The sequence below is a fragment of the Rhipicephalus microplus genome, chromosome 3 (assembly GCF_043290135.1).
Source record: "Rhipicephalus microplus isolate Deutch F79 chromosome 3, USDA_Rmic, whole genome shotgun sequence".
NCBI lineage: Eukaryota > Metazoa > Arthropoda > Arachnida > Ixodida > Ixodidae > Rhipicephalus > Rhipicephalus microplus.
In genome coordinates this window covers 39791482-39809500 of record NC_134702.1, presented here as the reverse complement: position 1 = coordinate 39809500, position 18019 = coordinate 39791482, and the positions used below count along the sequence as shown (strand labels likewise).

At 45.4% G+C, this 18019-nt stretch overlaps 1 protein-coding gene across 1 annotated transcript in view; it reads left to right on the top strand.

Moving 5' to 3' along the window:
• The first annotated feature begins 2335 nt into the window (after positions 1 to 2335).
• The window catches only part of LOC142803690 (uncharacterized), a 30444-nt gene continuing 14760 nt past the window's right edge, over positions 2336 to 18019 (top strand). Inside the window, exons 1-9 of the mRNA XM_075889282.1 lie at positions 2336 to 2480; positions 4177 to 4334; positions 5510 to 5608; positions 6898 to 7012; positions 9208 to 9280; positions 10546 to 10608; positions 10782 to 10857; positions 11164 to 11303; positions 13950 to 14129. Of these exons, the coding sequence (XP_075745397.1) occupies positions 2336 to 2480; positions 4177 to 4334; positions 5510 to 5608; positions 6898 to 7012; positions 9208 to 9280; positions 10546 to 10608; positions 10782 to 10857; positions 11164 to 11303; positions 13950 to 14129 (1049 nt within the window). The remainder of the gene's footprint in view (positions 2481 to 4176; positions 4335 to 5509; positions 5609 to 6897; positions 7013 to 9207; positions 9281 to 10545; positions 10609 to 10781; positions 10858 to 11163; positions 11304 to 13949; positions 14130 to 18019) is intronic.

Genomic DNA, 18019 nt, shown 5'->3' with positions numbered 1-18019 from the left:
GTACACGATGTTTTTATAGCCACCGTACTACTTCCAGAGGTTAAAATCCACATGCTTTATGCATAGGCAACATGTTATATTCGCAACCAAATTCTCGTTCAATTACATTACCGCATTATTGGTTTGTTATTGAAACTTCGATATGCTCTCTATAGGGATTGACCTAATGGTAGAGAAAAAAAAAACAATTCGGCAGATCCCACGTACGTTGGAAAGCGATCTTATGCGAAGATTGTGGATAAAAGGTTAATGCATTTTAATTTTTTTTGAGCGAGACGTTAAAAAGTGGCGCTCAATATATGTACAAATGCACGCGTGCGCACACATGCGTTAAAGAGCCGCATATGTTTTATATTAGCAGTTGTTTGCAGTTGCGTAACGATGCCGACAGTAACATAGATATTTGGGAACATCGGAAGCGGTAAGATGAAATGAAGCGCCGTTGTTTGCACTGGGGCTCACGAGGATGGTAGCCCTCAACACTGCTGCGCAAATCAACCTCAGTAGATCGCGCCTCACTACAATTGACGTTAACCTGGCATGATGGCTGTATTACAGGGGTACATATCTAGTGTTTACAAAATTGGATAGCTAGCACTGCAACCAGAATCGACGTTTCACGAACATTAGGACCTATTCGCAAAGTATTTCCGAGACCTGGCGTGGCTCTGTGGTAGAATACTTGATTGCCACGCAAATTACTATAAGACTCGATTCCTGCAGAGACACTGACATTTATTCTTTGCATTTGCCCGGTCAACGCTGCCCATGTCCGCATTTTTTTAAACGCTCAAACGTTAAAGTTACCCATGTTTGTTCTCGCCGTTCCTGGGTAGATATAAAATTTCTATTGCTTGTGGCACATACCCGCATAACACCGGTACATACAGGCACCGGGGTATGTGCCACTGTTTTTTTGGAAAGTGTTTGACGACGTACACGATAAGATTGTGTCATTATTCATGTCGCGACCAGTGCGTCGTATTCGGCAAACCATCTTACCCTCCCGTACTAATTTTTGCGTACCCCAAGTTAAGGGGCTGATCATGAGAGCACCCAGACGTAGGCGGCTATATAGATAGATACGCAGACAGACGTCAAAAGTGCTTGCAGTAGGCAAAGAAGTGCTTCGCATTTAAGAGATACCGACGCAAGATGCGGTACATACATACATACATACATACATACATACATACATACATACATACATACATACATACATACATACATACATACATACATACATACATACATACATACATACATACATGGGAAATCATTGTGGTCATATCAACGCAAATGGTGTCATGCCGGATATGCTATATACTCTATACTGCCGGATATAAGGTGACAAAGTTAAATGTGCCCGCCAGTTTCTATGACGTCACCTATAAGTGCGTCCACGCAGATCCCGGAGCTGCGCAGTGTTCTCGACCAGGACGGAAACCTGGGCGATATTGCACTCGACGCCACCGACGTCATCCAGACGACCATCGAGGACCCCACGCTTTACTATTACAAGTTCATCCTGGAGGACAAGTGAGCTGCCAATGAGTGACATTCCGAAACCATACACCTTTTCCCACAAGTCCCGTTTGACCCAGAAAACGTGGCGGACGTCGAGGTATAGGTATATATTCAAGAGCGGGAGACGCTCCGGAAGAGGTATTGGGGTTGGAGCGGAAGCCTTAGCGGCCATTTTATTTTTATTTCATTTTTTTCTAAGAACACAGCGGTGGTTCGAGCGTTCGCTCTGAGAAGGCACTGGATTCGGTGCCCAGTTCCTCCAGACACGCGCCGGCTATTCTAATGAGCAGATTGGTACCGTGGCCTAGCGCTCGGTGTTGAAGATATTCGCGCAACGTACCAGTAACCTTGCCTTCCTGCCTTTCTATTTCATTCACTTTCCCCTCCCCACAACAAAGCTGATCTGAGCTCCCTTTTGAATTGTGGAAAAAGAAAAAAAAAACATCTCTTTTCCCCTTCTATTCTCGATATCATTGCTCACGGAAGACTCATTCCTTCTAAATCACAGCTCTATATATACGTTTGCCTTCCAAATCACTTATAGCAAGGCTGTACTTTGCAAGATCTGAACCATAGAATTATACATTTCAACTCTTTATACGACTTGCATACGATAACTAGTGAACATATAAGGCAATCAAACGTATAACGTTTTTTTTAATAGACGACACATTTCATTGTTCGGTCAGAAAAATGTTAGGCATATACCTTCTCATCAAACAACTCGCGAGGAATGTGGATGTTGTTGATCTTGCGCGCTCGCCGCGATATGTAGACTGTGACAGTGGACATTAAGGTGCATCACGGCATGTGTGACGATCGCCGCATTCCTGTACTTCGTCGCAGGCAGATCGTGCAGTCCTTCTCTCGCTTGCCCAAGTACATGTGCTACACGCTCAACTGGAAAGGCAACCAGGAGATGTCCGCCTACCACGAGTACCCGCCACTCTTCGGTCGGTATGACACGACGCGATAAAGCGCGCTAAACTTAAAAGCGATAAAGTGGTTCCCGCCAGCGGTAAACCTCAATCATTCGGCTCCCATGCCGCGAATTTTGGATTGTCTATACGAAAGTACACGATAGACGTCTAGCCCTGTGCCACTCTCCTGTTACGTCCCCAATGGTTTGTTCTATTCGGATTCTTGGCAAGTTGTGTATTATCGCAAACTTCTTTGTTTTATATTAGTTGATCTTTTCCGCAGAACCTGCGGAAAAGATCTGCGGAACCAGGGCGTAGATGAAGTATATATAAACATTCTGGAAGAAATCTACAGGGGATTAACTGCTACCATAGTGCTTCATAAAGAAAGCAACAGAATACCAATCAAGAAGGGTGTAAGGCAGGGGGACACAATCTCCCCAATGCTATTTACCGCATGCTTACAGGAGGTTTTCAGAAGCCTAGAATGGGAACAGTTAGGGATAAGAGTTGATGGAGAATACCTTAGTAACCTGCGCTTCGCCGATGACATTGGATTGCTGAGTAACTCAGGGGACGAATTGCAACTCATGATTACGGAGTCAGACAAGGAGAGCAGAAAGGTGGGTCTTAAAATTAATCTGCAGAAAACGAAAGTAATGTTCAACAACCTCGGAAAAGAGCAGCGCTTCGAGATAGGTAATAGTGCACTTGAAGTTGTAAAAGACTATGCATACTTAGAGCAGGTAATAACCGCAGAGCCTAACCACGAGATTGAAGTAACTAGAAGAATAAGAATGGGGTGGAGCCCATTCGGCAAGCACTCTCAAATTATGACAGGTAGATTGCCATTATCCCTTAAGAGGAAGGTATATAACAGCTGTATCTTGCCGGTACTTAGCTACGGAGCAGAAACCTGGAGACTCACAAATAGGGTTCAGCTTAAATTGAGGACGACGCAGCGAGCAATGGAAAGAAAAATGGCAGGTGTAACCTTAAGAGACAAGAAGAGAGCAGAGTGGATTAGGGGACAAACGGGGGTTAAGGATATCATAGTTGAAATAAAGAAGAGGAAATGGACATGGGCCGGGCATGTAGCGCGTAGACAGGATAACCGCTGGTTATTAAGGGTAACTAACTAGATTCCCAGAGAAGGGAAGCGGGTTAGGGGGAGACAGAAGGTTAGGTGGGCAGATGAGATTAAGAAGTTTGCGGGTATAAATTGGCAGCAGCAAGCACAGGACCGGGTTAACTGGCGGAACATGGGAGAGGCCTTTGTCCTGCAGTGGACGTAGTCGGGCTGATGATGATGATGATGATGATGATGATGAGTTGATCTTTTATCAATACATAGTTGTACATGAAATACGAGTTATCTTTATCTCTTATATATGTTTATACCACAAATCTACTGGGAATTGAACAAAATAAAAAAAAAACACGACGTGCAGCTGATATTCCGCGCTGTTTGTCGTGCAATTCACCCCTTGCCTCTCTTTCTCCCTGTATTGCGCGCAGTTTGCTTAACATTAATAGAGATCTATCTATCTATCTATCTATCTATCTATCTATCTATCTATCTATCTATCTATCTATCTATCTATCTATCTATCTATCTATCTATCTATCTATCTATCTATCTATCTATCTATCTATCTATCTATCTATCTATCTATCTATCTATCTATCTATCTATCTATCTATCTATCTATCTATGCCATCAACACAGACTTCAGCATGTTCATCACGTGGAAGATAAGCCGGCTGGTTTCACTCGACCGGTACGTGGCCGACGTTGGATTCCACCACGTGGACAGCCTGGACGCCGGCGCCAAACACACCGTCATCCTCGAACCGAACGGGAACTACGAGTACAGCATCGAACAGGTAATATCGTACGTACTAGCAAAATTGAATTCAGGATGACGCGTTTTGTCTATAGTCCACTGTGCGTGTACAGTCCATCTGAGCATGCACCGATCAGATAGAGCTAGAGGGCCGGCGTTGACTGCCGTCACCGATTAGGCCACTGTCGAAATCTATAAATACTCGCCGCGCACTGGAACGGATAGTCCGCTTGGCAAACTCGACACTCCTGGGAAACTCTATGACGTGCGGCGAATAGGCCGCGCATGCGCTGCGGATAGTATGCCAATACAACGTCTACAGCGGATGACCCCTCAAGCGTCGATGAATAACATCAAATAATAAAACCTAGAAAGTGTATGGGACGTCAATTGTTCTGTTTCGAGTGCACCGTAGCTATAGTGACATAGATACGAGGAGAGTGGACGAAGAGACAACTTGTTGTCGGCAGGGGCCGAACCTGCGACCTTCGTTGCCATATAGCTCAATAGGTAGGAGCATATCAAGCACGTAATTCGGAGTTTGCAGGTACAGCCCTTGACGGCGGCAAGTTGTCTTTTCGTTCCCTTTACTTTCTTCACATGTCATCATAATCATCATCATAATAATTATCATCAGCCTGACTACGTCCACTGCAAGACAAAGGCCTCTCCCATGTTCCGCCAGCCAACTCGGTCCTGTGCTTCACATTTTATACCACAATTACTACGATACACCTAAAATAGTACAATTAACGTCCCCTGTAGTTTTTTTGGCCTTGTTATCTGCCGCTTCTCATAAACCATCTTTCGAAAAAAAAAACGAGCCTTCAATATTTTTCTCCTTCCTCCGTTAAGCGTCAGTGCTACTGCTATCGAAACAACAATAATATGACCACGTCGGGCTTCAAGTAATGTGCCTTAACAGAAGCAAATCTAGCATTTTCTGGTGCCACACTGCAAGTTAAGGAAAATGACGAAAACCGCATACACACCTATCGAAATTTCGGTTCTTTGGAACGTCAACCCGGCAGTCGATTTGGCGCCGGGCGACGGATCCGATCACGCCGTAAGCAGCGCAGATCTTGCGTTTACCAGTTTTCAAGGACTGTATAGTTTGTTTCGGCGCACAGCATAAGCTGTCGCAACACCGCCGCAAGGCGTGTACTGCGAAGCACGACGCTCTTCTGAACTTCGCCCGTCTCTCGTTGCGCGCAGAAGGGCAGCGTAGCTCTTCCGGCGCCGTACGACACCAACTGCGTGGACTACAAGCTGTTGGGCACGCATCGATTTTACCCGGCTTACATGACTCAAACGGTGAGTTGCACTTCGTAAACGCCCGCCCGTCTATCCGTCACTGAAAGTTGCGTGACGTCGTTTACGCTGCCCAATGAACACGTTCTCTGTGAGGAAGGAGGAAGAAAGTTTAAGCAGAACGGCAGGGAGGTTAGCCAGTTCTTAGACCGGCTGGCTACCCTGTGCTGGGAAAAGGGGTGAGGGGAATAAAAGTCGTTAAAAAGAAATGTTGCGAAGAGAGAGAGAAATTACAAAAAAAAATTGCGACAGAGGAAAGGCAATATAAAAGAGTATAAAACACTAAAGACTGTCTCTGAGGCCAGTTGTTCGCAAAAAGCGCAGCAAAGCTTTCGAAGCCTTCTGGGCTGAGGATGGGCTCGGCCAATGACCCAGAATCCTGTGTTCCGACAAAGGCCGATCATCCAGTCTTTCCAGAGCTGCACTCAGTTCTTGTCTTTGCGCGTTGAAATGGGTGCACTCACACAGAAGGTGCGCGATGGTTTCTTCGCAGCTGCAGTACGTTCTCTGTGAAGTTCTCAAATATCAAAGAGGGCACGCACACAGAAAGAGGTTCACTGCTAGAAAGAGCGCTTTCGTACGTTACCTGTGTCCGGCTATTGTTCTCTTGTAAGAGCGCAGTCACCTGTACTTTTAGCAGATAACTTGCGATTGACGGTTTCGATTCCTTTCGATACACATGTGCAGAGCATGAACCCCGTTTGCACAACCGCATGCATGCAGATAGGATGCCGGCGATATGAGCGATATACACTTCGTTGCTCCCTCCAATCGTGAACTGTTCCGTACACCACGCAATAACATGACGAATATGCCTGAATGCTACGTCTACCCTAATACCTTACAGTATGCTGTATACAGTTCACTACTACTACTACTACTACTACTACTACTACTACTACTACTACTAATATTAATAATAATAATAATAATAATAACTTGGAATTCATCGTCCCAAAACCATTTTATGATTGTGAGGGATGCCGTGTGGATGGCTCCAGTAATTTAGACAATTCCGGGTTCTTTAACGTGCACCTAAATCTAAGTACGCGGGCCTTAAGATTGTCTTTTCCGCCGAAAATGTGGCCTTCGCGGCCGGGATTAGGTGCCGCAACCAACGGGCGGGCAGTATAAAGTGTATGCTCTATATATATATATATATATATATATATATATATATATATATATATATATATATATTGTTTGTGTGCGTGTGTGTTAAACAGAAATGACTAAACGTTACGTTCTGTTCGAGCCCTCCCCTCTTTCAAGAGATCGAAATTTTCTCGCAGCTCTGCATGGAAGAGTGCCGCATGAACATCACTTTCCTAAACTGCGGCTGCATCATGAAGACCTACCCTTTCCGCAACAAGCTCGACCAAGTGATGTGCGACGACATGCAGACCGGTAATTTACGGCTGCCATACCTTCTCCACTGGTCATATAACCGTCACGGCAACGTTTTTTTTCATGGCTGATTATCAGTTCATCAGCTAGCAAGCTCGTGACGTTATGAGTATATGAATCCCAGTACGTGAATGAGATTTAAACGCAAGTCATTCAAGCGCGGCAAGGCATATTTCTTTGTGACCCGAAGAATAACATTTGTTATACAATCTGCATTGGCCAGTGACGTGTTTCTTTTTTATCTTTTACACTTTTCCGAACCAATATGCCGCATGATATGACCAAAAATGAAACAATTCAAACAACTTTAGCTACGTAGCCTTCGAAAGTTCGCACCCCGAATCCATCAAGGAGAGCATTCGGTGTCAATCTCATTTACGAGCTGAAGATTGGCTGCACGTGGGAAGTATTTCGCCTAGTCAAATAACTAAATATTTTAAACGATTGATATGTGGGGTTTAACGTCCCAAAACCACCATATGATTATGAGAGACACCGTAGTGAAGGGCTACGGAAATTTCGACCGCCTGGGGTTCTTTAACGTGCACCCAAATCTGAGCACGCGGGCCTACAACATTTCCGCCTCCATCGGAAATGCAGCCGCCGCAGCCGGGATTCGAATCCGCTACCTGCGGGTCAGCAGCCGAGTACCCTAGCCACTAGACCACCGTGGCGGGGCAAATATTTTAAACGACGGAAAGGAAGTTTATCGAGGAGTCAGTTGTCTTTTTCTTTAACACGTCAGTTTAACACGCCTGTTAAAGGGGCCCTCTAACGCTTGAAAACATCGGTGCTGACTGCATAACTCGTAGTGGTGCTTGCTTGAACTACTGTGAGCAGAAATGCTGCCGGAAGGTTGCCACGACATGATTGGGTAACTTAACGTTAAATGTAATCGCGGCATTGCATTAAAATAAGCGTTAATATGAGATTTATTTTTTCTTTAGCACAATTTTTCACTCAAAGCGGAAGAGAATAAAGCTGTCCGACCTTTTAAGCTTGAAAACTGCAAAGCCGATCAAAGAATGCGCCGAATGCCACGGTGCCGGAGGAAACACACTGGGGACGCCCCGGGTACCGTTGTTTGAAGAAACTAAAAGAAAAAAAGTGTAACAGCGTATATATACAAACGTAATCGCAGAAGGAAAGACAAATAAAGCTACAAAACATTACAGAAGCCTTCGCGAGCTGGCTCGTTTCGCACGTGTCGTTCCCTCTTCAAGTACCACAATTTGTTACCATTGCAACGGCGTCACGGATAAGTTAAACATAACGGGCAATATGTCATGCGAACTTTTTTGTGCGGTATGGCTTTCTGTTCATTTCATTGGGCAGCCTTCCAACATCAGAGGGTGAGGGAAACGCTGTAAGGTAAGCCCGCGAAAATCAAGTTGAGGGCAAGCATCCATTTCATTGTATTTTGATATCTCTAAGGTGAATAACTTTGCACTGCGTGGCCCTATCACTGTTATTCTTGCAGCACTTATCTTAAGTTACCAGTTTCAGCAACCAGCTAGAAAAACATCTAAAACTATGAAGTCGTGAAAAGTGTTAGGAGCCATTTAATGTGGTGGGCTTCGCATGACTGCGACTACTTCGCATTTTGCAATAGGCTTCACCTCAATACGATTATTAATGAGGCAAAGTGTGCTTTAAAGAGTCACTCACCAGGTCTCATCATGCCACTCACCATGCAAGTTGTTGGGTGTCCTATGAGTAACACTTCGCCACAATTCGTTTTTTTAATCGGTTAATTACGAGCTGAGAAAACTGTTTTTTTTTTTTAAGCGGCGCGAAACGAGGATGAGAGGAGGCCAGCTCGAAACCCTTGCCGCTCTTCCGCGTAGCCTTCGCAAGCCAAATCTCTTCCCACCCTCTCCGGCATCCGACCAAGAGGTCACGTGCGCATGACGTGCCCGAACAAGCCCAACCCCCGTCTACTGCCTGTTTCTGCGGGATGCTTTGGAAATGCTGGCTTAGACGCGGTAGAATACATGAGCACATTGAGTGCGCGATCCTGTAGGAGCGTTCCACGGCTGTCGTCTTCTCGATTCGCTGACCGCTGACCGGCTGTCGTCTTCTCGATGCGCTGACCGTGGATCCACGGCGCACGCAAACCTAGCCTAACAGCTGTGCTGTGATAAGAACATTCTTTTCTTCACCTTTCCCTCCCTCTCCTTCCTTTCGTTGCACAGCTGACTGTGTTCTCAAAAGGAGCAAGGCCATCTACGACCGTGTCTGCAGAGAAGCGTGCAGGAATCCGTGCGAGTAAGTGTAAAATGCCAAGACATGGCAGCAGTGTTTGCCTTCTCGTAAAATCTTTCTGTCTTAACCATGGCTTCATAAATCCTGCGTGGAACAGGATTCTGTGCCGTTTTCAGTATATATACAGACCGCAGTCACTGCACATGCAGACAGCTGATTAGCTTAACGCTACAACTGACCGCGATATACTTACTGATATAATAATAATAATAATAATAATAATAATAATAATAATAATAATAATAATAATAATAATAATAATAATAATAATAATAATAATAATAATAATAATGTTTATTTTTCATCAATAGTTTGATGAAGGACAGCTGCATGTAAAAGCTGCTCTCCAAAAGAGGCAGCTTGACAAAGGCCCACAGCTACCTTTTAGCACGACAGCAGTGGCAAACAATCAGCAATGTGAAGTAAACAACAATAACAAAACACCAAATAGATAAATAATAAATAAATAAATAAATATATATATAAAAATAAAGTCCAAATTCCAAAAATAAAAATAGCAACCATGATAACACAGCAACTGCAAAGAAATCTTAAAAACTAAGCATGTGTATATCGCGCAACTCAATCTGTGTACAATGTAAAAAATCTACGCCAGCTTTCACATATTTATTAAGTAACGTAGGAACTATGTCGGATAACTTATCTGTGGAGCAGTTTGTTCTCGAAGTTTTTATTTGCCATGTTTCTTCATTTCGTGTTTCAAACAAGGTAATATTTGGCTGCAGTTTTGAGAGGTCATATAAAAAATGTCGACTTTCTTTCAATTCACGCCTGATTGCCAATGCTAACTTAAAATTGTATAGACGATGTACGGGTAGTATCCCAGCCTGTTGAAACAATTCGCTTGTGTGAGCATCATACGGCAAGTTAAAAATGATTCTAATATACTTATTTTGCATCAGGTACAGTTTTTGCAAGTTCGTGTAAGTTGTAGTCCCCCATACCAAGAAACAATAGGTAAGATGTGAACAGAAAAGTGATTTATAAAGTAAGAGTTTTACCTTGTATGGTAGAACAGTTTTGCCACTGTACACCATACCCACTACGCGGAATAGCTGACTCAGCACACTGTCAATGTGTTCAGTCCAAAGCATATTGCTCGAAAATGTAAATCCAAGAATTTTCATACTATGTACAAGCTCAATATAAGGATCGCCATACTTGAGATGTATGTTTTCATTAACGGGCTCATTTATACTAATCTCTTATACTAATCTCTTAAATCACTTTACACACATCTCTTGCAGGGAAACCACCTACGACATCACTCTGGGCTACCAGAGCAGAGAGAGTGGAATACCCTTCAACGGGTGAGATCAACACTCTAAGCCATGCTGCCAGTGCGCGCATCCATATACGTGAGAAATGTGACCCTGCTCGTCATAACCCAACAAAGCACGTCCTTCAATAAAAACCCAACGAAGCACGTCTTTCGATAGAAAAAGAGGTAAATAAATAAATAAAGACAAATGAATATTCACAGGTACTACTACCTGAACATGAAACTCACTATCCCAGTCCGCTACGTGGCCATATTGAAGACAATCCCAATGTACACAGTAAGACAATTTTTTCCTCTTTACTACCTGTGCAGAATTCTGTAGCCTGTCAAAGAGCACATCGAAAAGAATATTTTCTCTCATTTGAATAATAATAATAATAATAATAATAATAATAATAATAATAATAATAATAATAATAATAATAATAATAATAATAATAATAATAATAATAATACAATATTGGCGTTTCATGCACAATGCTGCAGGGCTTAAAGTTTACGCGCACGCGCGTGCTTCTAAATTTTCTTTGACTGATTAATTACCTAATTAATTAACTGGTCGACTGATTGATTTGACGCGCAGTCGACAACCGTGCTGGCCGTGATCGGCGGCTACCTGGGATTCTGGCTGGGACTCTCCATGTACAGCGGTGTCACCAAGATACTCTTCCGCATCCAAGCCATCATCGCGAAACGCACGAAGGACCCGCTCAACAAGGCCAGGTCGGTGACAACGACCACGCATTACATTCGGCGGCTGTCAACTTACTTCACGCCAGGTGTCGCTCTTGCTGCTGTGAATTTGTCACTTGACCCAGAACGAGAACCGTGGCTTGCTTCATCTATAAAGCAGCTTTGAGATACGCGTCCGCATGGGCGCCCATTTAACTGTATGGCCACCCTACACACTAGCGTACGCAAAGCGGGAGAGAGGGCTCCCTAATGATCAACCAAGATGGAGGGGGGCGCAAAGCCTGCCCCCACACTTTCAACTCAATCGACTTGTCCTGTCGTTATTCAGAATGAAGGGCGACGTTCACGTAGGTCTTTAATCATAATCAAGGGTGAAGTCACTTGGTGCTGCATTTATTACAAGCACTGTTTACTTCCCATCCCTACTCCCTGAAAATCTAGGGACCTAAGGCAGGCCATTGTGGGAAACACGTCAGTGATTTATTGTAATTTTTGCAGCCATTGTGGAGAATGTTGTCTCTTAGACTAAACCAACGGTTGAGATGAAGGGGAGGGGGGGGGGGGGACTTTGGCGTGCTAACAGAGAGCCCGGCGCGCGCCTATGGCCCTACAAGCATTGGCGTTGCCAGGGGCTGAGGGGGGACTTAAACTACCACCCCCCTCTCCCCGAATTTTCTCAGTTTTGTATAACTATGTACAAGCGCACAAACACACGCACAGACATACATAATGTATGGCTAAACGATTGCCCCTTCTTGCAAAAAAAAAAAAAACAACTGGATACGCTACTGCCTTGAAAGTACACCCTATACTTAGTTCTATGTAAGACGGAGAAGCCATACGTACAGGGGGCGCCCTAAATATTCGCGCTTTATGAACGACTCAAATTATTGCAATCATTTCACTGTTCCACGAATGACGTTTGACACAAGAGTCACATGACGACGGAGAAGTGAAGCAACCCAGACCGAGTTTTCCCGCGCAAAGGCGGAAAAGGAAGAAATATTGAGAAGACAGGAGAAGACAGCATATAGGGCGAGCTCTCATCCACGCTAAGTCACGGCTACACGAGAATAAGATCATGGGTAGAAGCGTTGATACCGTGGGAAGAGAGTTGCTGGAAGCCTAATGAATCAAGAACAAAGGCACGGACTATATTAGTGACACTACGGTATATTTGTCCAATAGCGAGTATGGCCTTTTGATTCGATGCTTCGTTAGCAACGCATGCCGCGGCGGCATGTACTTATGGGGTCTACTTTTTTTTTTTCTCTCGGAATACAGTCTTGTCTTGCCGCCTAAATCTTGGCTCATACCCAAAAGGGGGATTGGCCACACTGTACCTTATAATAATGTTTTACACAACGCTTGATAAAAAAGAGAAAAAATCAAATAAGAACAATAATAATGTTCCTTTAAAAAAAAGATGAAAAGGGCAGAAGAATACAGTCAGTCGGTGCATTAGCGCTCGCCCTGCGCACTGTGTCCTTCTTCTCTTCTTAATATTCCTTTTCTCCTTTGCGCTATGAAATATCGTCCGCAATACAACACCAACTCGCTCAACAGGAAGTTTTATTGCTGTGAAGAAATGTAGCATGGTGGAACATGTACACACCGTCAATCGACAAACGTTCCAGCCACGTATACCTTTCAAAGACGTGTGTGCTGTATATGGTATGAAAAAAAAAACTATATTTATGTCCGTCGGGGCCCAACATAGCACGTATAGCGGGCCGCTCCCCCGTTGGGACAGATAGGCCTAACCTGTCCGCCCCGTCGTGGGCCCATTGGACTGCCCATAGATCCGTACTGCGTAGCGCAACATTCCACTTGGACGATGTAAAGGAGAAGTGAAATTGCGCTCTGGATGATCTACAGAGTTAACGGTAGCCGTGTACAATGTTCTGCTGTTGGTACTTTCATCTCGTGTTGACGCGTCGCTGTGGAAAGCGAGGAACTGTCACATTGTACACAGTGCTTGAAACTCTTCAGAGAGATCGTGCTGAATTAGAAAAGAATATCTTTCAGGGTCTGTCGATGCGTCGATTTCTGCACATTTATTGATAACAATCCTATTCGGAAGAGAAATGCGGTGAAACGCACGTTTTCTAGCGCTTTAGGCACCACTTTTTGACTATACACCTTTTCAACGGAGAGCGGGAGCAACTCGTCCATGAACTGTGCCATGGCACGAAATTATGGCGACTGACGCACGCTGACCTTGCTCTCAGGGCAGTGCATTCTTAGGAAGTCATGCATATTTAGCGTAACCCAGAGGGAATTATGGCGGCACCTAAGTATATAGCCTTCCCTGAAAAGGTGTACAGACCTTTCCTAATAAAGTACCTGGGCGTCGCCATAATTCCCTTTTTGGCTGTGGTAAATAAACGTGACCCCCACCTTTCCCACCCCACAAAAGAAAATAGTAATGATGATGCACTGATAGAGTCCTAGCCTCCCCCCCCCCCCAAACACACACACCTAAGGTGGGGGAGAATGTTAGACCTAGCACAAATAACAAAAATAGGTATTTGTCAAGGCCTTCAACGAGTCCTTCCCAAACCTGAAAAAATCCTGCCTACGGGCCTAGTCAAGGGTGTTTGAAATACACGGATTTCCCGCGTTGACGCCAGCGACGTGTTCCGCCATTTTTGGTCTCATCCCAATTCCCCGCAGCCTTGCGTGCCTGTTTCGGAGCGTGCGCCTGCTGTGCCAGGCGGTGTGCGCCGCATTCTGCGTGGTGCAGGCGCGCACCGACATCCTGCAGTACGAGTCGTACCCGACCGCCGTCATGTACGGCTACGACCGCATGGCCGGCATACAGTTCCCGGCCGTCACGCTCTGCATGGAGAAAGGGTGCGTATGTGTGTGTATGTATGTATGTATGTATGTATGTATGTATGTATGTATGTATGTATGTATGTATGTATGTATGTATGTATGTATGTATGTATGTATGTATGTATGTATGTATGTATGTATGTATGTATGTATGTATGTATGTATGTATGTACGTATGCATGTATGTACGTACGTACGTACGTGTGTATGTATGTATGTATGTATGTATGTATGTATGTATGTATGTACGTACGTACGTGTGTATGTATGTATGTATGTATGTATGTTTGTATGTATGTATGTACGTATGTATGTATGTATGTATGTATGTATGTACGTGCGTACGTACGTACGTATGTATGTATGTATGTATGTATGTATGTATGTGTGTGTATGTGTGTATGTATGTATGTATGTATGTATGTATGTATGTATGTATGTATGTATGTATGTATGTATGTATGTATGTTGACACAATGTGACTTCAAATTACGCGCGCTAGCCGATGCTTGTGCCCTCTAGATGGTTTGCGACGCACGAGCCTGCGGGACCCAGCTGCGCGCGAACCGTGTTGGAAAAATAGAAGAACGTAGCAGAAGAGGCAGAAGTGAATCCTCGAGACAACTAGCTGTGTTATTATTTTCGGGCACAAGTTCGCCCTGCCTACGTTAGCCTATTAAAAGAGTTCATTGGAGAGTGCGTTACAAATCTGGTGGAGGTGCTGGGTGTGATGCCAAGCCTCTCTCGAGTGACGGAGCACAGTCCAGAACCACAGCGATTTCGACCCAACGAGCTGACGCCTGTTCATCAGCGCTGCAGTCGACGCGTATACGTGGTGAGGGTCCTGAATTTTCACCTATATCGACTTCCCTAGGAACATCAATGGCTGTGAACGGGTACGCAACCGACATGACAGCTCAGGTCACTCCAGCCAACATTGTAGTAAACCAGCCAATGCTACCAAAGCCTTTCCACGACGAAAGCTACGAGGACGCAGAGGACTAGCTTGAACACTTTGAACGCGTCGCAAAGGCTAACGGGTATGGGGAAGAGCGCAAACTTGGAAGTGTTTACTTCGCACTGGAAGATAGCGCACGAACGTGGTATGGAACCACGAAGCTACCTTCCGGTCGTGGAATGATTTTCGACGGGAGCTGCTCGCTGCTTTCCCGAACACAGACCGCAAAGAGACAGCTGAAGCTGCGCTCCAGACAAGAAATCAGCGAAATAACTAAACTGTCACCATGTATCTGGAAGACATGTCTCGCCTATTCCGCCGAGCGGATTCAAATATGAGCGAAGACAGGAAGCTGCGACATCTGATGCGAGGCGTGAAGCAAGAACTCTTTGCCGGACTAATTCGAAGCCCGCCGCGCACCGTCGCCGAGTTTCGTTCCGAGGCGACTATAGTGGAAAGGAAGCTACAACAGCGAGCAAGGTTATACATCCGGGATGCGATCGTCACTTCCTTGGACATGTTGGCACCAGTCTTCGGTAACGGCATGGAAGCACTACGCGAGCTGGTGCGGTCTGTTGTGCGAGAAGAGCTGCAGAAGCAGCGTCTTGACCAGAACGCTCCAATGCTTTCGTCTCTGGCCGATGTGATCCGTGAGGAGGTCAGGCAGGCGGTACGCGAACCTTCGAGCAACGCACAGCCAGGGCCGCCACTACAACAGAAGACGAGAATGACGTATGCTGATGTGCTACTATGAGGACCTCCAGGACGTGCGGACGTCGCGGCGGCTACACCTATGCAGTACCCGATGCCGCCGAGCACCCTGCAGCCAACGCCAGAGAGGAGACTAAGGAAGAGCGATGTCTGGCGCACTCCCGACAGGATACCGCTGTGTTACCACTGTGGGGAGCCTGGTCATCTTTACCGAACGTGCCACTACCGCCGGGCAGGACTACGTGGTTTTCCTGTTAATGCACCTCGACCACGAAATGGTGAACGTCCCTTCGAAATTGAAGAATACCTGTCAGGTCGTCAAACATCAAGTGGCTTCCAACGACACCAACCTCGTGCAACGACAACGGGGAGGTATAGATCGCCTTGCCCCCGACCTTCAGCAAACTCCCCAAGGTCTCGTTCCCCAAGCCTGCGTCGGGAAAACTAGAGTCAGCGACCTGTGGAGGCAAGGCCGCTGTCGACGCTAATGCAGAAAAACCTCCATTGCTGACTCTGAACGACAACCGATTCAGAAACCGGTGCTTCGATAGTGACGTTGCTTCCGATTTACGTGTGTTCGTTGACGGCTACGAAGTCATCGGACTGATAGATACCGGCGCAGATTATTCAGTGATGAGTAGCGGACTTTCTAAAATACCGAAGAAAGTGCTGACTCCTTGTAAGGGACCACAAGTTCGCACAGCAGGAGGGCACCTCATCGACCCTACTGGAATATGCACAGCAAGAATCGGAATACGGGGTTTCACGCACGTCGCCAGTTTTATTGTGCTGCCGGAATGCTCAACAGACTTGATTATCGGCATGGATTTCCTACAAACAAATGGCGCTGTAATTAACTTGCGAGAATCTTCCGTCTCATTCTCGACTAGGCACGCGATTGCTACCTTTGAAACGGAAGAAAACGTATATGACCTTTGTATTGCAGATGATGGTGTCATGGTGCCGCCAAGATCGAGAATATCTGTCGCAGTAACCAACAAAGCATTCAGTGAATTCGAAGGATTTGCTGACAACAACACTGCCTTACTACTCCAAAAAGGGATCTGCATGGCGCGAGGCCTTGTTAAGTTACGTGACGGATGAGCAAATGTTCTACTCACAAACTTCGGAAATGAGGTGCAGCACGTTGCAAAAGGAACCGTCATCGCCAGTCTGAATGATTTCGTCCAGGTTATGGAGCTGCGCACTTTCGAAACCAATGAGTCTGATTTCGAAGACGTGGAGTCTGTCCTTGCAGCCATCGACATCCAGCCAGGCCTACTACCAAGCGAAAAAGAGCAAATAGAGGGTCTTTTAAGGGAATTCGCCGAATGTTTATCGTTGTCATCTAAGGTTCGACGCACTCCTGTCGCCAAACATCGCATCATTGTCGAGGAGTCCGTGAGACCAATACACCAGCATCCCTACCGAGTGTCACCAAGAGAAAGAGAAGATATTGGTAATCAGGTTAAATAAATGCTCAAAGACGATGTAATCCAGCCTTCATCAAGTCCATGGGCGTCACCTGTTGTTCTTGTGAATAAAAAAGACCAAACCTTACGTTTCTGCGTTGATTATCGGAAGCTGAATGCCGTCACCAAACGGGATGTTTATCCTCTGCCAAGAATTGATGACACTCTGGATAGGCTGCGAAATGCCAGGTATTTTTCCTCATTGGATCTTAAAAGTGGGTATTGGCAGATAGAAGTTGACGAAAGAGATCGCGAAAAGACAGCGTTTGTGACACCGGACGGTTTATACGAGTTCAAGGTACTCCCTTTTGGCCTTTGTTCAGCAACCGCCACATTCCAACGGATGATGGACACAGTGCTTTGTGGTCTTAAGTGGCAGTCATGCCTGGTTTATCTCGACGATGTTGTAGTCTTCTCTGTTACTTTCGAGCAACATTTGGAAAGGCTCCGGGCCGTGCTAACTGCGATCAAATCAGCGGACTTGACGATAAAACCGCAGAAATGTCATTTTAGCTTCCATGAGCTCCTTTTTCTCGGCCATGTTATCAGTGCAGAAGGCGTCCGCCCAGGCCCTGCAAAAACTGATGCCATAGCAAGATTTCCGAAGCCAACAGACAAAAAGGCTGTTAGGCGATTTTTAGGTCTCTGCGCCTATTATCGACGGTTAGTTAAAAATTTTTCACGAATTGCTGAACCACTGACGCGGCTGACAAAAGAGGAAATGCCTTTCGTATGGCTTGCAAAACAAGAGGATGCCTTCAATG